General features: G+C 55.5%; 1 protein-coding gene across 5 annotated transcripts in view; it reads right to left on the minus strand.

Moving 5' to 3' along the window:
* Window positions 1-234: 234 nt before the first annotated feature.
* RAB11FIP5 (RAB11 family interacting protein 5) overlaps window positions 235-22,961 on the minus strand; it is a 46,122-nt gene continuing 23,395 nt past the window's right edge. For 2 of the 5 annotated variants that reach the window (XM_074904240.1, XM_074904242.1), the window contains exons 4-7: window positions 12,716-14,560; window positions 11,969-12,109; window positions 5,966-6,155; window positions 235-4,454 (exon numbers count right to left, since the gene is read on the minus strand). In XM_074904240.1, coding sequence (XP_074760341.1) covers window positions 4,245-4,454; window positions 5,966-6,155; window positions 11,969-12,109; window positions 12,716-14,560 — 2,386 coding nt within the window. In that variant the 3' untranslated portion in view covers window positions 235-4,244. Of the gene's footprint in view, window positions 4,455-5,965; window positions 6,156-11,968; window positions 14,561-22,961 lie in introns of all 5 variants that reach the window. The other 3 variants (XM_074904241.1, XM_074904238.1, XM_074904243.1) reach the window with 3 other exon arrangements.

Below are 22,961 nucleotides of genomic sequence, written 5' to 3' on the forward strand. Positions count from 1 at the left end.
GCCAGGGGAGCTTAAACCCCCCGGGGTGCACTGGGAACTGAAGGTAACCCTCCAGCACCACCACCCCCCCCGCACGGCGGCGGGTGCTTGGGGGCTGTTAATGAAGCTGGAAATGCTGCCGGAGAAGTTGGACACAGTCATCCTGCTTCAGAAAATAAACAGAGAAAATGTCACTCCCTGTCCAAGTGCTGTAAGCACAGACGCTGTTGTCAATAAATCAAGAAGTATCTAGGAACAGCTTGAACAACTTTTATTTTTTTTTTTTAAAGTGCTTAAAACGTAAATAACAAGCTCTTTATAAACATTAGTTGCAACTATTAAAACATGAAACACACAGAACCCACTTCCTGCGTACAAGAAGCACAGGGAAATCAACAACTCCAAAACCCCCCCAACGCTTCTCTCTCTCATTTAGGGATGTTTCTCCACCCCACGTTTGTAACACAGAACACACGGTGGTTTCTTCACAGACAGGTCATAAGGCTGAGTCTACGTGACACTCGAGTCTCCACATCCCTTCAGGTTTGTTCCAGTTTAAGGATACACCTTGGTGGTTCTTCTGGCCTGTGACTCTGGGTCAGAAGGACCAGTCAAGGCAAAAAGAAATCACTTGGTCAAGAGTTCTTGAAAAGCAAGAAACCCAGTTGTGGGCTGACAACAAAAGCAGAGCACAGCTGCAAGCAACAGCACCCTGTGGAAGACCTTGTGAAACAGCCTGAGCATGGAAAGAGAAAGACAGACCAGGAGGCAAAATACAGAGGAATTGTTATGGCCATGTTTAAAACGGAACCAGTGAAAAAGCTGCCGCTGGCCCCTCAAAACCCTTTTGTCAGCACGAGGCTGGGTACAGCAAAGAGCGACGGACCTCGGCGTGTTGCGCCGTGCACTGGCCAGAAGCGCTGCTCACGCCTCCCTGGTTTTGCAAATAAATCACTAAATATGGAGATTTGGGACACAAGTAACTTGAGAACATTTTCCCCCACTTCTTTTTCTCATCCCCCCTCTACGAGAAAACATCTAGGTCCTCAAAACAATTTCCCTCTTGTAACTTTGAGGTTTTAACAAAAAAATGATACAGACTGTGGCTTCAGTGCTGTCGTGTGGCGTAGCCAAGCTGCTTGCTCTTATGCAGAGAATAAAAACTGTGTGGTGGGGGGAAAAAAAAAAAAAAGATCACATTTTCAGGACAGCGGCGTGAAGAAACACAGAACAAAGACAGAAGCATCTTTAAGACGCCTCTTCCTAAGCACAATTGTAGATGCCGCTGAACTTCGAAACGCTCGAGGACAGACACGAAACATCAGGGCAGCCGTGGCTGTTGCCACCGCTTGTTTTTTTTTCCATAGCTCCCCCTGTCTGATATGGGATGCCGAGGTACCCCCCGCCTCAGCCTTCGGAGCTGCTCTGCTATCGCAAAGGCAAGGCAAGAGCGTTTTAGCTCAGCTTGCTGCAGCCTCCTCGGAGCCGGCGCGGGCTCCCGCGGTGGCAGGCAGTTCGGGGGCTGCGTCGCAAGGGAGGCAGGTCGTGGGAGGAAGCACGTATTGCTGAAAAGGCCGTACACCCGATACAGCCTGCTGTAGCTCTGAGATTCACTTCAGATATTCAAGTGCAAAACATTCAAGCTTTGGAAGGAAGGAAAAAAAAAAAAAAAGGCAGAGCTGACTAAGGCAGCAAGAGGATCAGGGAGGCGGTGAAACGTGATGGAAGAGGAGGGGGAGAAAGCAGAGAGGAGGTGCAGCAAGATCCTTATAAACTGGCACTTGTGTGGGGAGCACCTACAGCGCCCATCGCCGCCGGGGGAGAAGCCCCGGGAAGAAGCTGTTTTTCAGGGAGCAGAGAGCCAGCGCGGGCCCCCGGCTCTCGTGGGAGATTTCAGCTCTACGCCTCCCTCACGCCCGCCCGGCGTAAGCCTCAGCGTTCCCTCTGCGCCCCCGCCCCGTGCCACGGCGCTCGGCTGCCACTGGGCTGTATTCTGGCTGGCCACAGCTTGCCCCTGCCTGCTGCCAGGTCAAAGGGAGAGCTTCTCCACCACAGACAGGCACTCGGAAAGGGAATCGAGCTCTCAGGCCACGGGATCTTTTGATTATATAAGCAGAGAGAAGCTTCTGGTACTTTCTAAAATGGTAGAAACACCTTCCCTCAGACCCTCACATCTGACACCAGAAACGACCCGCAGCTGAGACGCGCAGAGGGAGGAGGAACATGGAGACAGGCACAGGGGAGCGCAAAGCCCGGGATTACTTCCCCCAAGGGGCAAAGTCGAGTAGGAACAAACAGCTCGTGGCTGGTCTCTCCCCAGGTGACAACTCCTCCTCCTGTACGATGTCTACAGGCCAGGTATGATCAGACATCCTCACTGACAGCACCACCAATCTCCATTTCTCCCGGCAGCTCTTACCCTGACAGCCCACTTCTCCAACCTCAGACCTCCAGCACCACCCAATAGTGACTTTATCCAGCTCTGTTTTGTCTCGGAATGTTTGGCCCGCTCTTCCCTCGGTGTCATCTCTCAAGCTCTACCTCCCACAGCACGCGAGCTGCCCGTGCGCAGCTCCTGCCAAAGGCCAACAGCAACCTGCACGCAGGGGCAGGAAGGCTCCACCATCTGCATTTAAAATTAAACTCCCTTGGTTTGGAGCAGCAAGCAAACAGGAGAGAAAGTGGCCCAAACAGGTTGCGTTGAACTGAGAGTTGGGATCTCAGAGCCTGTCTGGCTGGGAATCTGCTATTGCCCTATTGCGAAAGGCACAGTTTTTTGAAGTCATGGTATAGAAGCAAGTAAAGAGAAAAGAATATGAAGGCTTTAAAAGAATCCAGTAACTTTGGAAGATCTACAGGGGAGAGAAGATGCCTGACAGCTCAAGTCCCACCCCAAGGACCCTCCACCTGCACGGGCACCTTCTCTAGCCAAAATCCTGGCGGAACAAGAGAGGGAGCAACGCTCTTTCTACACCCTTCCCCAGCATCCCCCAATCAAAAGCTGTGCTGCCAGCCTCAGGCTAACATCACCTACAGTTGTTAATCTGCGGAAATCAGAGGCCTATGGATGGTCACTCAACAGCAAGAAGCACCCAGCTCCTGAGAGCGGGTGGCCCACAACACCTCAGGGTGGGCCCAGGCCACCAGAGACCCGACGCTGGCACGTAGATGTGATACAATTCGCACGGGGTTTGGCACTAACGCTGGCGTGAAGGGGGTCTGCGGCCGTTATTGAACTGGGCGGGGAGGGTCTGAGGGGCGCCTGAGCTGGCGGGATGTCATGTGGAGAGGTGGCCAGGGGTCAGACTTCCTTCTCTGCGCACCAGCTTCGGTCCCGACGGCGTTTTCTGGTTGGGTGGAGAAAGGCGACGCAAAGTCAATGGTGGGGTGCAGCCAGCAGAAAGCGATTCCTGTGGTTTATACATTAGGGGAATGTGTCCCCCCCCGGCGCACGCTGGTGCCAGCCAGGCTGGTGACGGGTTGGGAGGTGTGCGAGAAGCTCTGCTGCAGGATTGATGGCGCCCAAACCACCACTGGCCCTTCTCCTGTCTGGGCAGTTCAGTTCTCGGAGGGTAACCGAGGCAGGACTGCGACTCCCTGAGCACGCAGCGAAGGCAGCGACGCCGCTCGCAGTCAGGCTTGAGGCCCCCGACTGTCGCTTCGTGTAGCATCTCCCGCATGCTCGGGTACTGGCACAGCTCGGAGCTGGCTTTTCAGACGGAGACCCTTCATTTGGGGGTGCAAAATGGGGGGGGGGGTATCCAAGAGCAGCCCCTTCCTCTGCAGCCCTCTGAGCAGGCTCCGCTGCTGAGTTCCGATGTCCTCAACCAGTTTAACACCAGCCAGCAGAGAAAAGAGACAGGGCAGAGCGCAGGCAGAAGAGCAGCAGGAGCAGGATGAAGACATGGGCGAGGTGGTTGGTTTCCAGCTCTCAGATGTCCACGGACTGCTTAAAGCGCTGGCAGGATGAGTGCCTGAGAAGATGCCACTTGGTCACAAGAGCAGGAACCAAAGGAGGCATCTGCCTCCCGCGAAGGGCTCTGCTCCTCCCCACGGGGTGCACGACAGCCCAGCACCCTGGAGCTCCCTGGAGCCAGAGCGGGGATAAGCTTGGGCTGGGAAGGAGCAGAAAACCTTTCCCGCTAAACTCTGCGAACAGAAGCCACTGGAGCCCTCTTGTAAGAGGAGGGGGGAGTGCAGGGACGTTTGCAGTGTGTTTACTGGAGAAGTGCTCTAAGCAAGTGATGCTGGTCTCTGGGGAGAGGTTACTTGGTGGTGTTTTCCCCCAGCGGGATCTGGAGGAGCGTGGGAGACTGTTCCATGATGCGCACCAGCAGCTGGTCGATGTAGTTCTCCAGTTCCTGGATGTGTTCCTCCTTCTTGCTCAGCTCCTTCTCCCTCTGCAGCAGGAGCTGGATGAGTTCATCATGGGTCAAGTGGTAATACTTGGCAGACTGGTCCAGTACGGCAGGATCCTGTGGTAGAAACCGAGAGGAACATTCAGCAAGTCGAATGAAAACCGCTGCTCCCTTTAATGTTTGCAAGATGCAGCAACAACCAAAGCAATCCTATTTTCTGTGTCTTTTTCCCAACTCTGATAAGCCCGAGACACAGTGCAGCTACCCCATCCTGTCCTCACAGAGCACCCTTCCCTTGTGCCACGCAAAAAAAACGGAGACAGACCAACCACCCGGACATCCAGGCCAAGGCAGCCCCCTCCAGACGGCCAGAGGTGACTGCGGAGCACTTCTACCAGCTGAGTGAATCACTCAGTTTCCCCAGAAACTCTGCCAACAGTTAGAAGTTAAGGGCGTGGGCACAAGGGAGCCCATTACCCAGGCATAACGAGGCTGCCATTAGCTACTCCCCCCTTCTGGGGGCTCCCTCTTCCCCAGGCCTCCAGCAGCATCCAGGTCTGGATGATGGCAGGAGAGAATTAAAAAACCCTTCAGGAGGTCACAGAGGATGAGAGCCCCGGGGGAGTCAGGTCTCCCAGCAGAGCTGGGGCTGCCACAGGCTGAAGCAGAGCAGGGGAGCAGGACCCAGACAGATGTCACCCCAGAAAATCAGAGATGCTTGTAACCCACAACATAAACTTCCATCAGGCAGCTACTGCACCCTCCACCTTTCACATCTTGTGCAAAAGCAGGAATTTGCTCACACGCTCTACAATAAAACCCCAAACCAAAGCAAGCAATGGGAGAACGATGGGGTGGGAAGGTCCAGAGATCAGGTCATGGAGGACGGAAGGAGGCTGGGCAACCAGGATCACAGATGTCAGGGTTAATCCATGTTCTACCTCCTCCACCACCAGTTTTCCACACCTCTGTCACCAACTATACAACACCTCAGAATCCCAGAATCCTCTCAGTTGGAAAAGCCCTTGCAGCTCCTCCAGCCCAAGCATGACCCTCCCCCTGACCGTTCCCAACTCCCCCAGATCCCTCAGCGCTGGCTCAGCCCGACTCTTCAACCCCTCCAGGGATCCCGGGGACTCCCCCCTGCCCTGGGCAGCCCATTCCAACGCCCAACAGCCCCTTCTGCACAGAAATCCTTCCTCAGAGCCAGCCTGACCCTGCCCTGGGCAGCTTGAGGCCATTCCCTCGGGGCCTGGCGCTGGGGCCTTGGCTCCAGAGACTCATCCCCCCTCTCTGCCCCCTCCTGGCAGGGAGTTGCAGAGGGCCAGGAGGTCTCCCCTCAGCCTCCTCTGCTCCAGACTGAACCCCCCCAGTTCCCCCAGCCGCTCCCCAGCAGACCTGTGCTCCAGACCCTGCCCCAGCTCCGTTGCCCTTCTCTGGCCACGCTCGAGTCATTCAATGGCCTTTTTGGGGTGAGGGGCCCAGAACTGAACCCACTCCCCGAGGGGCGGCCTCCCCAGTGCCGAGCCCAGGGCTCAGATCCCTTCCCTGTCCCTGCTGGCCACACTAGTGCTGATACACCTCGAGCAGGCGGGAAGGCAGCTTTTCCCTCAGTGGTAGGTTCCTACCTTTAACTTCTTGGAGTCCGTTTTCTCCAGGTGAGAAGACGGGGCCACGGGCTGCACGCTGCTCGTGGTGACCGTCTTCAGCTTCTCCAGGCCGTTGCTCAGTGCAGTTGTCAGGCTGGACCTGTGCTGCTGCTTCTTCTCACTGGAGACCTCTTGCACTGCGGCGCTCATGGGTTTCACAGGGTGAGGACTGAGGAGAACAAAGAGGTTGGACAGTTAACACCCGCCCGAGCTGGGGAGTGATTCTGCTGGCTCTCCCTAGGGGTTTGATGGGGATGGGACCCACTTAGCAAATTTAAGCGGCTCCGCACAGCTACATCATCCTCCTTTGGGTTGCTCAGAGCTCCCCTGCTCTGAGGAGGGAGAGGAGAGCCTGTGTCCCGCAGCTCCAGCACCATTCCCGCCCAGAGGTGAGTTAAGGAGCCCCAGGAGACACAGAACACAGCCCCGTGACCACACCGAGAGGGCTGTGGGACAAAACTCCCAGCTGCCAGGTGCTGGGGAACTTTAACCCGGGTCCAATATAAACAGAGGTTGCTACAGCTCAGAGGGGCATTTTGTGGCCTGGGAGCTCCCAAATGAGTGTCTGGGGTCACCAGTGATGCTTCAGGGATGCTCCTGCCCATTGTGCATCCGTTCCTGCACTGCCTCAGCCCAAGAGCCTGGACGACACCACAGAATTTGTCTCCCCTTCGCTATCCAAAAGGGAGGGCGAGGACACGCTGTTTGGATGCACCTTCTCTGTCAGTTACAGAGAAATTGCATTTATTTTTGCCTCACTCTTCACCCAAAAGATTATTTATGGGCTTAAAGTATGTTTGTTTTTCAGCATGATGGAAAGAGAAGTGACCTGATGCTACCTTCCTGCAAGGACCAGGCAGACCCCGTGCGCCACACCTGGGGTGAGGAGATTGTAAAATCTACCTGGGAGCTCTGCAAAGCCCCCGAACTCGTCAGACGCCGCGGCCACCCTGCAAAGGGTGATGATCCCACCTGCTGGGAGGCCAAACACCGCTGCAGGGGAAGGGGGACGTCTCACTCGCAGCAGTTCTCGAGCAAGACGGGCAAGCGCAGTCTCTCCTCGCAAACGGGGACCTCAGGGTGTTGGTAGGACGGGTGGTGGGGGGAGGAATAACACCCCCAGTCACTGTGTGAGCCAGCAGCTGGGCTGGGACAGTCCCCCCTCGAGTCCAGCTTGTGCTGTAAGCGCTCGATAGTGCTTTCTTTCCGTTCTGAAAGCAGAGGGGGGGGCATTTCAACCCTGCTGCAGGTCTGAGCTGGTGGGTGAGGCTGGGGAGCACCACAGGAAGCACCAAGTGGGCGGCCCAAGTCCTCAGGGCTGGTGGCCTCGTGCCTCGTCAGTGGCAGTGGGCTCAGGAGGTACCCAGCAGCCTCCCCATCATGCTGACAGGGCAAGTCTCGAGTCCTCTTCGACCACAATGACGCCTCCTCTCATCCACTCGCTAGGAGAAGACAGCGATGGTAGCCACGGACCAGCTCCAACAAGCCAAAGGATCGTCAGAGCCGTCCATGCACGTGGACAGAGCCCAGGGCTCTTGCGTGGCTTGAAAAGCTGGAGCAGGATCCCACGAACCTGAGCGGGAGTTTGCTGACAGCGCCAGGGGTTGGAGAAATCGCCGTTCTGCACATCAGCCTCAAGAATTCTCCACCCCGGCCCAAACCCTTCCCCGGCAGAGCCACGAACACCGTGACGGCGCGTTACGAGCGGCCCCACAGCTGAATCCAGCGACTGTCTGTTTGCTACAACGTTCAGATGGGGTGAGGGCGAACCAGACTGGAGGCCATGCAGAGATCCTGAAAAACTGCTCATTCCCGAGTCCTTTAAAAAACAGAAGTAATGACTTTGCTTGCTTGAACCGCCACTAGCCTCCTTCCTAGCCCAAAATGAGCTGGCTTTGCTGCAGGATCTGGGGAAGGCAGCTCTGCTACCACTGTAACACTTGTACTGTTCCCCAAAACACGGTGTCTATGAGGGAGAGCCGCTGGGGAGCCGCCAGGATGGCTCATCACAGCCACGCCTGAAGAGAAACAGCCCCACACACCACCGTGGCCTCACGCAGCCCTGCGGCGTCCCCGCAGCCAGCCCAGAGACTGAGGCCAGCATACGGCTGCGGAAGGGGGACGCTGACACCCCGAAGCAAGAGGCCTGTAGGCTCTGGCTGGCCAACATGAACATTCAAACCACTTTAAACCTCTGAAAGGAACTTCTTTAGGAGCAAAGCCACTCTATGGAGTGCAAACCAGCAACAGCCTTGCGACAGCTCAGACACGTTTTGAAAGCAGAGTGACATTTCCTGTTGCACATCTTGGTCTCAGGCAGCTTTCAGCCCCACTGCCAGTGGGAAAACATTAATTTCTGAAGAGCTGGATGAGGTATTTTTTAAAAATCATTATCCTGGTCTTTCCTGCTGAGAGGGTGGTGTGTGCGGGGCTCCTGCTGAGCAGCATGGGGGCTCTGCTCCCTCCGAGAGGGTCCAAAAGCACGGCTCCACCTGCGTCCCGCCCCAGGACGGTCGGCACTGGGTGCTTCCAGAGGAGCAGAGGTTGCTTCACGCCTCTTCACAGCCACGCCTGAAGTCCTCCTGGATCTGCCAAGGACCTGGACCTGGTTCCATCCACTGGTCAATGACTGTGAACTGGAGAGTAGCTGCTCATGCCGACAGCCTGCCTAATCCAGTCCTGCATCTCTGAGGGGAGATAAGTCTGTGATGAAGCTTAACACATGTTCAAACTGACAGAGCTCAGGGTGAGGGGGACTCAGCCTTGGCCCCTCTCCCTGCACAAGCCTTGCTGCCTCACAGCACAGCTTTCACCAATGCTCCTGAGCTCACTGCTGAGCACAGTGGGAAAACTGGGGAGATTCCCTCAGAGCAACTTGGAAATTAAGTCTTTACCAACTCGTTAAAATGCTGCTCACAGAGAACAAGACAACAAATCCAAGGAAATGAATCTCTCCTGGGTAAGCTGCTGTGCCTGCAGCAGCACCTGAGGGCCAGACCTCTGTGGGCTCCCCGAGGAGTCCAACTGGATCACAGACTGGCATGTGATTCAACCTGAAAACCTTGTTTTTCAGAAGAGAACGATTCTGTTGCACTCCTGACATTGGGAAGGCACAAAGCAGCGTGTGCCAATACCACCTCGGACATCCCCAGTCCTGTCACCCACAAGTGCCACAACGTCCCACGTCTGGTCCTGAGGGATGGGGAAGGAGCCGCACAACCCCCGGGCTCCTCCGAGGCGGTGGCGGCCCCGGGGGGCTGTCACGGGCTGTCCTGTAGGTCCCACCCGTAGCAGGGGATGTGACCAGAGGCACCTTCCCAGCGGTGAACATCCTGCCCCAGCCCAGGGAGAGGAACGGGGAGCCTCCGTACACCCCAGCATTGCGGCGGATGCTCCGAGCACCGGCCGTGCCCCGGTGGCAGCGCTGCAGGAGCGCGGGGCAGGATCTGCAGACGCAATCCCAACACATGCTCTTCCAGACTCCGCAGTGCCCGGCTGCATCTTCAAATCTGGCGCACGAGAAGCTGTTCCAGGAGGACACAACCTCCCAGCTCGCTGTCACCGGGCCCTGCCCCAGCCAGACTAGAAGGGAGGTGCTGCTGTCACTCCCATATACATGGCTACCACTTGCCATCTTGAACAAGGTGACCAGCAGAGAGCCACTCTGGCCACCTGGGAAGAGGATGTGGGACTCCACACCCTGTTGCCACCCTTCCTGAGGTCACATAACCCCAGCACAACTGACTCTCAATAATCCACACCAGGTACCAGCTCCTCCTGTATCTGTTGGAAGATACCTTTGTCCCAGCGAAGCTTTAACGCCTGCTCTAAGTTTAGTTTAAAGTCTTTGCTTTTTCCTTCACAGAACCACAGAATCATCCTGGTTGGAAAAGCTTGAGAAGACTAAACCCCCCCCAGTTCCCCCAGCCGCTCCCCAGCAGACCTGTGCTCCAGACCCTGCCCCAGCTCCGTTGCCCTTCTCTGGCCACGCTCGAGTCATTCAATGGCCTTTTTGGGGTGAGGGGCCCAGAACTGAACCCACTCCCCGAGGGGCGGCCTCCCCAGTGCCGAGCCCAGGGCTCAGATCCCTTCCCTGTCCCTGCTGACACAAGCCAGGATGCCACTGGCCTTCTTGGCCATCTGGGCACACTGCTGGCTCATGTCCTTCCACCTTTTTTCTACCATACCTCTTCTTGTCAAGGTGCTACTGACCGTCCTAACAGGAGATAATCCTAGGAAAGGCAAGCATTGCCACGGGGACCCTGAAAAGGGCCTTTCCACCTTGTCTCTCTTCCCCCGTGATAGTCACATCTCCCCAGTCTCACAGAGTACTGCAGAACCTCAGAGCCTTCACAGAGACCTCGGTAACTCTTCAAAGGTTCTTCCATCACAGCAAGTATCCAAAACATCCGTGTTTTACAGGTAGCAAAACCAGAGCAGAGATGTTCAAGGACTTCTCAGGTGGGTTGACAGAAGCCAGCACTTAGCTCCAAGCCCACTTTCCTCCATGGGCCAGTCAGCCCTTGGGTGGATGTGGTGGATGCACAGTCAAGCCCAAAGATGACCGTGACCACGTACTATTGACGGAGAGCCCTGGGACTAGGCTTCTCTCATGGCCTAATTTTACCCTTTGGGATTGCAGGACACTTCTCTTTCCATGAAACGTAACAAACATCCAAATATTCAGGAGGTTTCTGTATACCCTCTACCTGGAAATTTTTGAATGAGGTTATCTGTTGGAAGATGAATAATCCAATTAATGATTTGAGGATCTGGCCTCAATAAAGGAAAAAAAAAAAAAAATCAGCTAACAGACCCATCTCTTGCTCCTGAGGTCATTCTGCCCATCAGCCCCACACCCGAGCCAAGGAGGGATCCCCTCGCAGAAGGGCTGGAGCTCAGCTGAGTTCCGATGTGCCCATCCTCTTGCCCTCTCTCTCCCCAGGGCCATGACCAATATTATTCCTGGGTCTTTATCATTTCAGTCTCCCAGGAAGCTCTTTCTGTCACAGAAGTGAGGCTGATCAATCCCTGCTAGAAGACCCATGTCCCTGGGTAAACCCTAAGAGCTTGATCTGAGATACTCTGGGCAGAGTGAGCCCAGGACCGTCTTCTCCTGCCCAGGCAGACCAGGGGAAGGTGCACCAGGAAAACCGGATGAACTGAAGGACGTAGAGCAAGACTCCACGCCCCAAACTCAGCACCTTTCTCTGCTTCCCAGCATTTCTATAAGCCCAAGACTAATCTGGGAGGAGGAGCAGCCCCTTCTTTCCTCTGCTGCACCACCACAGTCCCCCCCTTCCCATTCCCATTAAATCCCAATAAATCCCACTTGCTTCACAACCAACGGGCACCTCGGCAGCAGGAAGGGGAAGTGGTATTTTGCCACCACCCTGGTGCAACTTTTTTTTAATTTTTGGCTATGGAGAGAAGAAGGGTTTTAGTATCTGATGGTCATTTAAAAAGGAAAGAAACCAAAGCTGAATTAATGAAAAGGGAAGGGGCGGTAGCTGTGCACATGCCATGAAGGAACTCATGAGAGCATTAACAGCTGGAAACTCTCCTGGCAGGCGTGGAAAAGGCACCTATTTTGCAAGCACAGGGAAGATGATGGAGCCAAAATTAGCATCGAGGGAAATGTGGATGCAATTCTGCTGTGGCTGAATTTTCAGCTGGGGCAGGTCTTGGATGCGGCGAAGCGTTTGCCCTCGTGCAGGACAAACACGGGACACCAGTGGCCATTCCCCGCCGTGATCCGAGAAAGCCAAGGCTGTTCAGGCTGGACTCTCTGGGACCACGGGAAGGTGAGGGAGAAGAGGACCTGCAGCAACACGTGGAGCGGCCTCCTTGGGGTCAGCACAACCGTGAGCTGCTGCCCCCGAGCCAGGGTGCACTTATCGGCCCCCCCTGCTGAGAGCAGAAGGGACGACGGGGTTCACCTTTACCAAATAACACCCCCTTCGCCTTCCCCGGAGTGCTCACCTGGTTGTCTGCTGGAAAAAGGGCTTCTCAGCTGGCTGTGTCTCCCTGGGCAAAACCACGAGCGCTGAAGCTTGTGTGTCACCGGACTGCGGCAAAGGGCAGGGCTGGGCGGCTGCGCGGCTGGTCGCGGCAGGGACCCCGCTGCTCGTGGGGCACGCAACAGGGGAAGGGAAATCAAACTGTTTAGGGTTAGTTGCAGCCACAAGGAAAGGGGTGGAGAAGGCCAAGGGCTGGCTGTCATGCAGGAAAGGAGCTTGGCCTAGCGGGTCCCTGGGGGGGTTAGTGGGCGAGAAGCCTTGCCCAAGGGCTTCCTCGCGGAGGTGGGTGAAGCTGAAGCCTCCCTGACCAAGCCCTTCGGGCAGCACAGCTCCAACAGGGAGGAGGGGGTCTGGTGGCTTCTCCACAAAGGGGTTGCTCAGGGCACTGGGGCTGAGCGCTGCAGCAAAGGGATTTCTCGGGGCCAAAGCGTCCTGCTCGCACCTCTCCTCCGCCCTAGCTGGCCTCCAGAAATCGGCTTTCTTGAAGTCTATCCTGCTCTCTGCCGAGCACCAGCGCCACGGCCCCTCGGGCTCGCTGGCGGGGGGGCTGCCCTGCTCTGCCTCCCGGGGAGGGCCGGCCACTGTCACGGGGGTGCAAGGCTCAAGCTGGCCTCCCGCTTGCCCGGCGGGGCCGGCCGCTGGCCCGTGCTGTCCCTCGCCATCGCCCCACACTGGCTCTGGCTGGGGTGGTCTCTCGCCACGCGCTAACCTTTGGGGTCGCGCCGCTGGGCCAAGGCCCGTGGGGTGACCGGCTGCCTCCGGCTCTTCCAGAGCCGTCCAGAAGATTTCCAACTGGCCTGGGTCTAGCTTGGAAGGCGGGTTTAGTCGCGACGTACTGAGCTCCTCAGGGAACGGCTCCTGTTCGGAGGCCACCTCCCGCTCGGCCATCGAAGGAGATAAACCTGGCTGGCTCCAGCTCTCCTTCGCACCCGACTGGCCTAAGCCATCCAGGGAGAACTTCAATGGGCAAGTCTCAAACTGCTCAGCTGCATCTGTCTCATTCATCTCTGACGGTCCTTCCCCCAGAGAGATGTCCCCTCCTGCCAGCTTGTGACCTCCCGCCTCCAAATTAGCTGCTGAGTCTGCACCGGCAGATTCGGCATCTTCGGAGACTGGGAACTCGCTCCTGGCTTCAGCTTCGTCTGCTCCCGGTGTGGGCGGGCTGGGAGAGGCTGGGATGGAGGGCTCGCTGCTCAGGCGGCTCCTTGGCAGCTCCACGTCTGCCGTTGGGCCCTCTGTGTCCTCCCACGGCCCCTGGCTGCCTTGCTGCACGTCGCAAGAACCCTCCTCCTCCTCCTCCTCTTTGCCATCCCCTCTGCTGCCCGTGGCTGCAAACCACCTTGGAGGTTTGGGGGGCGGCGCAGCCGAGCCAGCTGCCATGTCCTCCCTCTCTCGGGTTCCTGTCCACGGAGAGAGGACGACGTGCCTCTCACGAATGTCTGAGCTGAGTTTGAGGCGGCTTTCGCTGGCCTCGAGCCGCATGCTCGCCTGGAGCCGGTAGACCGAAGTCCGTATGTCGAACATTTCCTCCTCGCCGCCAGCACCCTGGGGCTCCGTTCCTGGCTCGGGGGCCACGGGGAACTGTCGTGAGGCCACATCCGTGAGCACCCGCGGGGGCACGGCTGCCACGTTGCTGCCTGCCAGGGTTTCGGAGGCGAGCTCAGGGCTGAAGGTGCTTCTGGGCAACACACAAGCAGCAGCGTGAGATCCATTTTTTGCCTCGAAGGCGCCTTCACCCAGGAAGGCTGGTCGCGGGCTGAAAGCGCTCTCCTGAGCCCCACGCTCAGCCACGCTCTGGGTGCTCTCCGACAGGTCAGGAGCGGTTTCAGTGGCTATGGTCATCCATCCGTTTGTCCCTGCACTAGAGGGTTCCTCCTCATTGCTGTCCCCTTCCTCCCTAGCACTCTTCTCAGCAGTTAGTGGTGTTGAAGCCTCTTTTTCTCCTGGATTTCCCGCTGCAAAGGCAGCTGTCCAAACCGTGGGTGTGCTGCTCTTCCTCCTCCTTCCCATCGACCCCGCAGACACGGGGCTCAGCACATCCTCTATCACGGTCGCTTCCTGGGTTGTGCTCACCAAGTTTGCCCCCACATCTAAACCAGAGAAATTTGTCCAAGACCGTAGAGCTGTGGGCATTTCACCACCGATTTGCGAATCAGCCTTTTCAAAGACTTTTGTCCCTTTCTCGCAAGGCGGCTCGGCCGATCTTTCCGTTGGGCTGGCTGCATCGGGATCGTCGATGAAAGCCATGCCCTCTGCTGCCACCGAAGCGAAGAAATTTTCCTTCTTCAGTTCTGGTTTGAGCCTGCTCGTTGCAAAAGCATCGAAGGTGTCGTCCCACTCTGAGAGAGGAGGAGGAGGGACAGCAGGTTTCTCATCTGGAGGAGGAAGGTCTCCTTGTGATGGGGGAGTAGTTTCTGGAACAGGGACACAAACGCTTTTGGCTGGAGATTCTCCCTCCGGGTCTTTATGTCTTAGGGAGGCAGAGGGACTGCAATCCTCAGAGGAATAAAAGTTCCCAGCGACCTCTGTTGATGCATGCGGCCCAGACGGGAAACTAGAGAAAAAGTGAGTAGGTGAAGGAGAATTTAGTACCTGGTCAGCGAGGAGGTCCTCAAAGAAAGGATTGCTCTGCAGGGAGTTGAGGAATGGGTTGGTAGGGGACAAGCATCCGGACTGACTGTCTCCAATAGCGGGAGAGAGGTTAGCGCTCGGCATGCTAGCGAGATGGGCTACAGCAGCAGGAGGAAACTGGGCAGGGGAGCAGGGAGGAAAATGAGAAGGAGCATCTGAGCTGGTTTCTACCTGAGGAGACACTTCCAGGCTGTGGAGGGAAGACAAAACAGTCCTCCTGGTTAATGCTGTGACAGTGCTGTAAGCATACACCACACACACTACAAACGCTTCGGTTCAAAGCAATGCAATGATCAAATACATACTCGTCTCTCTTGTTAGGCAGAGCAATGATTATGGAGTCAAGGCGTGGAAAGGGCATGCACGACAAAAAGGAAAGGGCAGCCCTTCTTCTAGAACAGTCCTCAAAACGTCCCCTTTCTGCCTTAGCAAGCCCTAAGGCTCAGCAGCTCGAGATGTTTTGCCCACCTCCTGCAGCCCAACGACTCAGCACGTTTTTTTTTGTCCCAAGGCTCCAAGGAGCCACAGATCAGGAATACCTGAGCCAGTAAGAGCACGCAGGACTGAGTCTCTCCCAGTTTACATTTACCCCAGTGCCTTGTTACTTGTTTGGCAACGTTATCAGGAAGCCAGCAGACGCGGGGCTCCCTCTCGCACAGGAGGGAGGGTAGTGTGGCTGCAGGTGGCCGAGCAACAAGAGCCGAGCAGGGGGGAGCACACGGCCAGGATGTGGCTCTGGGTCCATGCTCTGCTCTGCCCACATGCCCTTGGTCATGTCACTTCTGGCCTGAAATGCCTGAACCCCCACTGGGGACCCCAAGGAGGAGGAAAGGATTCAGCACATCTCGAATTCAGACTCACTCCTGCACCTCACCCCGAGCTGGGGGTGTCCCTCTGAGGGACTACACTGACCTCTCCTTGGGATTTCATCGATCTTCCTTTGGGAACTCCTCCAGCAACGAGCATCACCCCACCCCCAGGGAAGACTTGCTGCCCATCCTGGAGGATTTCACATCACCCCAACCGCCACACTCCCTCCTCCCAAGCCCCCCAACCCTTGATCCAGCCCTGCCAGGAGCAACCCCGTCCCCCAGGATGGGGACACCCGGCACCGGCAACTGCATCGGCTGCGACAGCCGAGCTTCAAAGAGACCCTGGTCTTGGTTTGGGAGAAATACGGACATTGATCAGCCAGCACTGGGCATATCAAAGTTTAATGAGGAATGAATAAAGTAATTGCTTTGCCAATACGCACAGGGTATGTCCAGCCCTGGGGCTACATCTCAGTATTTCCCTGCCTCACCCGAGCTGCTGGGAGGGGTCACAGGCGGCACTGGAAGATCACGGTCAATGCGCTGTCAGACGGCGAGGTTGCTTGGACAACTCTTTTCATCCATTATTATGGATGTCATGAAAACCCTTAGGCACGTTTTAAAGCGCAAAAATGCCATCTTGAGGCAAAAGTTAAGGATGGGTGAAGGTGCAGCCAGCCTGGGTTGCTTTTAAAGCAGGCAGGGTTGTGTGCCAGCAGCACACCTTGGGCCATGAGCGATGGACGGACGGGCAGGAGACTGCACACACCACAGCAGCGTGGTAGGACCCCCTTCTCCCCACTCCTGGCAGCTTCAAAACCCCCCTCATGCATCATCTTCTGAGCAGCCACCTTGGAAAGGTGCCTAGTTACACAACCGATGCCACCAAAGTCTCCCCATCCCAGTTTTTAGGTAGGTAACACACAGAGCAAGCGGCCAGGCACAATGGGCTCAACTCCAGCACCTGCCACATGCTATGCCAGATACTCCGGAGCAGAACTAAGAATTCAGGCACAAAAAAAGACCCGAAACCTTCGTTTTCACTCAGACCTGCGGGCAGAGACAGCTCGTGGGTGCCCTCTCCTGCTGCCACTAAGCAGCAGTAGGGGCCGTGGTGCAGGTGCCCATCCCTGTCCCCGCACAGCCCGGCCGCGCTCTGTCGTGTCTCCACATCCCCACGGGTGGAACACCCACTGTGGGCAGCCAGGCACAGAGCTCTGCTGAAGAGAAACTGAGCAGCCCAGTTCTTCCCGGGTGTTTAGAATCCCAGAATCATCTTGGTTAGAAAAGCCCTTGCAGCTCCTCCAGCCCAACCATGACCCTCCCCCTGACCGTTCCCAACTCCCCCAGATCCCTCAGCGCTGGCTCAGCCCGACTCTTCAACCCCTCCAGGGATCCCGGGGACTCCCCCCTGCCCTGGGCAGCCCATTCCAACGCCCAACAGCCCCTTCTGCACAGAAATCCTTCCTCAGAGCCAGCCTGACCCTGCCCTGGGCAGCTTGAGGCCATTCCCTCGGGGCCTGGCGCTGGGGCCTTGGCTCCAGAGACTCATCCCCCCTCTCTGCCCCCTCCTGGCAGGGAGTTGCAGAGGGCCAGGAGGTCTCCCCTCAGCCTCCTCTGCTCCAGACTATTTTGAGCTCTCAGTGAGCCCAGAAAACCTCCAGGAGAAGTGACGAGAGACACTGATGTGGAAGGTGACAGCCCTTTAAGGCACAAACCACCCCAGAGAGACCGTCAGCCGCTCTCTCTCGGCAGCCACCCTCTCTGGACACCCACCCACTCTCCAGGCGGTTGGGGTGCTCCGACCCCTGCCTCCAGCACTCCAGACCAGCACTGGGCAGCCATTCTGTAGCAGCGCAGCCCCGAGGCAGCAGCAGCAGAGCACGACAGTGTTTGCTCCAGCAGACAGGGCAGCCCAGCTCTCCATCGCCGCTCTTCCATGTTGGCCATCCCAAGGGTCTCCAGGCCACGGCTCGTATTGACAGACCCTCAATTCTTCCCGTTTCCTGAATGCAGAGAGATGTCTGCAGCTGCTGGGTGGCTCCACACTCCTCAGCCAAACACATACACTGGAGCACAGGCTCCTGTTTGCTGCTACTTGCTGTAAATCGACCTTTTTTTTTTTTCCCCCTAATCACCCTCAAATTTAAGCTCTCCAGAGGAGAAGCACAGCTGCCCACGACCCCAAGTCCGGCTGGGTGAGTTCAAAAGATCCACATAAAGGTTTGATCTGTGGTGGAACAGGGCAAAACACGGCAAATTTTCCTTTCCAGTTGGAAAGGGAAGGTGGCAAGGCCCAAGCTGAAACCCCACCATCTCAGGGGGGCTGCAAACAGCGCTCGCCGCTGCCTCCGCTTGCTCCGGCGATCGCTGCTTCTCCCTGGCACTTCCTTTAATGCTTTGGTCTGGATTGAAATCCCTCAGTTGTGATTCTGTTTAAACAGCATTTAGTGCTGAGTAAGAGCAACCGAGGCTTGATCCAACGAGCTCCACTGGGCTCTAGCACTAAAGAGCATTAATCAGCTGCAGGCTCCTAATGAGTGCGCGTTGCTAACGACCTTCACAGCTGCCAGAAGGCCGAGGGGTTGAAGTGGCTTCCCCGGGGGATGGCTGATGCCCAGAGCAGCCCCCTCGCCCAGGCAGACGTGATGAGCAGTGCCCCAAACTGCACCGCACAGGTGGATGAACTGCTTCCAGGTCTCTTCAAACCCGCTCAAAATAGCTGTGTCTTCCTTCCCCGAGTCACGATGGGGCTCACGGGGTGCTGGATCTCTGAGGAAGAGTAACTCTCAGCCACACCAGCAAGCTGGTGCAGACTCCAAACTGGTGCCTGCCAGGTCTGGGCCCCCAGGAATCAAAACGGTCGTCCCCAACTGCCCCGTGCCCCTCGTGGCCTAAACACCAGTGTCAGGATGCAACAAAATTAACTTTGTCTGGGAAACAAGGTGGGTGAACATGAATATTTTCTTGGAGGGAAGGAAACCAGAAGCCATGTAGCTTTGGCTCCAGCGCAGGACCCAAATCTCTAGCCTGCCAGGCAGCAGTCCTGCATCATCCTCCAGCAAAACGTGCAGCCCAAGCCAAGATAAAGATAAAAAGACTGAACTTAAATCCATCTCTTTATTGTCAGAGTCCGGTTTTCCTCCTCCAAACCCCCCTAGTGACATTCCCTTTTCACTGCCTGTCCCCACCGGGACCCCCCAGGGCTTGCTCAGGGGCCGCACAAACCTCTCCCAGTCACAAACTCCCGGCAGCAGAGCCCGTGTCTTCCCCTTGGGTTTTCAAAGCACCAATTGCACCGTCACCGTTCAACCCCTTTCCTCAGAACAAGCATCCCCTGCACTGGCCACTGGCAGCAGACCTGCTCTCCCCACAAAAAACCCCGTTTTCCCTCTCTGATGAAGGATGCTGGAAGTGCTCAGCGAAACAAGGAGCCGAGGACGGCGTATTCCTCTAGAGGGAAACCTCCGCTTGTAGCAGCCTGACTGAAGATCTTTGCTGCATTGAAACGCTGACTCACCCTCCTCCTCCTCCTCCCCTACCCCAGCACACAGCTCCGCCAGCCAAAATAAATAGCGGGTACCTTTCTGCCCTCATTTATTTGTTTGGCAGCACTTCACAGACGCGTTTTAGCCTCTCAGCAGAAGAAAAAAAAAAAAAGGAAAATAAAATATTGCTGAGCAACCCCCTGATGGAAAGTCTATTTGAAACAGCTTGTTCAATGCAGGGAGATTTTTCCCTACAGATAGCAGCCTGAATTTCAGGCTGAAGGCAGCCGCCCCAGTTCTGCAGTCACAGAGTACCATCCCCAGCCATCGCAGCCCATCTGCAAGAGGGTGGGTAACTCTGCACCGTGCAGATGAAGGAAACAGCACATGCGCTGAAAAAGTGGGAGTTTGGGGAGGGCAGGGCTCAAATCCACCCATAACGTGCCAAGGTTAAGAGCTGTGCTCAAGCTCGAGTGGAAAATCCCTCCTAAGAGGGCTGGATCCAGGGGAGGGCCCTGACCCCACCGCTCACAAGCTGCTTTTTGCACCGTTTCCCCGCGAGGCTCGCCGCGAGCAAGGCGGGAAGGGTGGAAAACCAGCAGGACCGGGGTGCCAGAGGGCCCGGCAGCGGCTTCAAAGCCTGGCAGGGATCAGGAATTTCCTCCCACCAGCATGAGCAGGGCAGGATTTGTGCAGGAGGCGGTTGGGAAGAGATGGGTACGGCAGCCTGGGACATTTTTGTACAGGGTGGGAACCCAAGTGGGAAGCAGTAAGAGAATATACGCAAATATTGCTTTTAAATAGCAATTTTGGAGGGGAAAGCAAGGGGTTTAGTTCTCTGTGCTATAATCACTTTGCTTTCCCCTTGGTCTTAACCTGCCCATCATCCCGGTTAAAACAGACAAGTCCTGCTTTACAGAGATTTGCTCCAAAACCAGGGAATAAAAAAAACATAGCAAAGAGAGGATCTGGGCAGTAGGAGCCCAGGTAGATGGAACCTGCCAACCCTGATACCCGCTTTTAGGGTGAGAGTGGGGCTGGGCTTTACCTGGAGAGCTACCAAGCAGATTTGTCCCACCAGGGCTGAGCTGGTCCCAGTTTAGGATCCGACTTCACCACCCTGCTTCATGTCCATCCCTGGGAAATTCAGATTTAGCAGGCAAAAGGAAGGCAGAGGCATCTGAAGAGCCGTTTTCCACCCTGGCAGGCTCCCCGCACTCCTCGTGCCAGAGGGAGAACATCCAGCTCCCTTTCCTGATGATTTTTACCCTGTGCCTGATCCAAGGCAGACGGCTCCCGCGATGGGACTCACCCGCAGCGTCACCATTATCCGTGGTTCTCACACCACGGTGCTCCTCTTCATCAAACTCTGCAGCCTCTCAGGTTCTCTGCTCTGGAAGTCCCCGTTAACGGTGCGTTGGAGGGGGCTGTCACACGCAGCAGTGCTCAATCCCACCGACACCTGCGCCGCTCCCCACCGCCAGCCCGTCCGAGGACCACGTTCCAATCGTTCGAAACCTTCCTCCCATTTCCAGCATTTAGGAAATGTACTTTTTAGGAGTACGTGATGAAGAGGGAAGAATTTGGGTCGATATTTGGGATGGATATAAGGGTATGAACTATGGGAAGGGGGGTGACAGCCAAGGTGGGGAGTGATTTTACATTTTCTCCCCATGAAAGCAGCAGAGGGAAGGGGTTTTAACCTGTAAATGCCACTAATGCAATTATTTTTACAAGAGAGAGTGCAGTTTCTCTTTTTTTCCTACTGCCAAGCATGAGATGCAGCTCATTTTATCACCCCAATTCACGCCACAAAAAGCAGGACCTGTGAAGCTCTGATAACACTGTGGAAACCCTGAAAATAGTTAAACTAATTGTTTTAGCCCCAGGCCTTGCCTCAAATAAACCTGCTGAGCTTCTTCCTTACATACAACCCTTGACCACACAACCTTAAAAACAACAAACCCAAAACAGTCTTTTATTCAGGTCTCCAAAGAGCAAACACTATCTTCCTACTGCTTCCATTCAAGCCAGTATCAAAGCCCGGTAGCCGCCACGGATTAGCAAAGCCAGGACTGAAAAGCACAGCCTTTGGGACCTGCTTCCTTGTAAAGAGTCAGCAAACAAACATATGTAAATAAGGGCTGAAAGCAGAAATATCCAGCCCTCTCCCCAGATAAGAGTGCCGACAGGTTTGCAGCTTGCAGGGCAGCGCCAGCTCACGCTCGCTTGCCAATGGCTCAGCAAAAAACACAGAGCAGAAAACCTTTTTATAAAGCTGAAGTTAAAACCAGCTGAAAGTCAGCGGCTTCCTTATTTTAGAAAGGGTGTGGTTTTGTAAGAGCAAGTGGTTAAAGACAAGCTCTGCCAAACTCGTCTTAGCTGGAGGCTAATTTAATCCTTAACTGTAAAGGCTCTTTCTAATTACAGACCTTTTAACTAATTTTTTTGGTCTTGAAAAGCTGACTGCTTTTGATGTTCTTTCCCCAAGTTCAGCTTTGGGTGAAACTTGACCAGTCCACGATGGGAAAAAAGGTGAGAAGACGCTGCTTGCTCAGCTGATAGCCGCCACAAAGCTGAAGTTTCCAGAACCAGGAAAGCGGAAGGAAAAAAAAACCTTTCTGCAGGGAAGTCAAAGACTTAAAACTGCTTAAATTCAGAGGCTGGTTCTCTCTACAAAGCAAAGGTTAATCCATCTTCATCTCCAGAGGTTACACTGGTAACTGAATAGCTCCTCCAGATGCAGGTGGACACCCACAGAACACCCACCAGTAAGTGCTGCTGACCTGGGAGACCGCACGCCTCCGATTGTCACAACAGAGAGGGCACCAGCCCCAATGTTCAACCTGGCACCATCAGGACCTAGGAAGCTCTTCAACAGCTTTGCCATGAATCAGGGGCATGGTCCCCAAGGTCGTTCAGCGTAAGGAAGAAGAATAAAAATCAGAAAAGTTCAAGTTCTGTGTAATTAGAATAAGTAACGACACAGTAATTAATGGGCAGAAAAAATGAACCAGGAGAGCAAAACTAGGGACAGTCCATCTCCCCGTGATGATGGAGAGGCCATTTTTGCATCTAATGAGCCCAGTCACCTCCTCCCACCACCCAGCCAGGGCCATGTCTAGGACAAATTCTTCCTGTAACGTTCCCCAAAGCCCATCGCCCCGGTCCTCGAAGGCCCAGTTGCTTGGCTTCCCCCTCCCAGACAGGCAGCTCTAGCACTTCACCATCCTCCCTTTGAGACTTCCTCTAATGTCTAACTTAAATCCCCCTTGCTACAGTTTAAACTCATTACTTCCCATTTTCAAATTGCAAACTGCAATTAAAGCCCGTCCAGATGCTTAGAAACACCCCAAAAAGGGGCCCCTGTGAAGTCATTCCCTCCAACCCAAGCGATTCCTATTTTGGGGAGAGAAAACCCCAGGCAGAGGAGCTGCTGCCGCACGGCTCATCCAAGTTTCTCCTCACAGACAGCCGCCCGCGGACGGGGTCCTCAGCACGTCATGGCAAACCAACTCGAAGCAAAGCTTAGCTTCAGCTCAGCTTGAAATTAAACTGTGAGCACTGAAGCAGATTTAAAAAACCACAGAGTGAAAACCCTCTGGGAAAGGCATAACGCTGGGAACGGGTCCAGCAGCTGTCACTTAAAAAAAAATAAAAAAAAGAAAAGGCAGAGGGTTGTACAAACGGTGTTTAAGGGCACCTCTGCTCTGATCATCCGCTGGGTTGGATGCCCAGACGGATCCAACGTCCCCGCCTGGAAAACAGCCGCATCCCTCAGAGGAGCGGCGCGGGCACGGCTCACCCGGCAGGCTGGAACGCACGGCCTGCCTCTGCCTCCTTCCTGGGACTGCAAAGCAGGAGGAAACCTGCAGGTTTCTCACCCGTTTAGGGAGGAGAAGGCTCCAGAGGGCATCTCCCATCCCGTGCGTACGGCGTAGGCTCTCGGCGCTTCGCTGGCTGGCTCAAGCCACTGCCTGAATCCAGCAGGGTTTTTTATGGGTTTATTTTTCATATGGTATCT

The sequence above is a fragment of the Athene noctua genome, chromosome 4 (genome assembly GCF_965140245.1).
Source record: "Athene noctua chromosome 4, bAthNoc1.hap1.1, whole genome shotgun sequence".
NCBI lineage: Eukaryota > Metazoa > Chordata > Aves > Strigiformes > Strigidae > Athene > Athene noctua.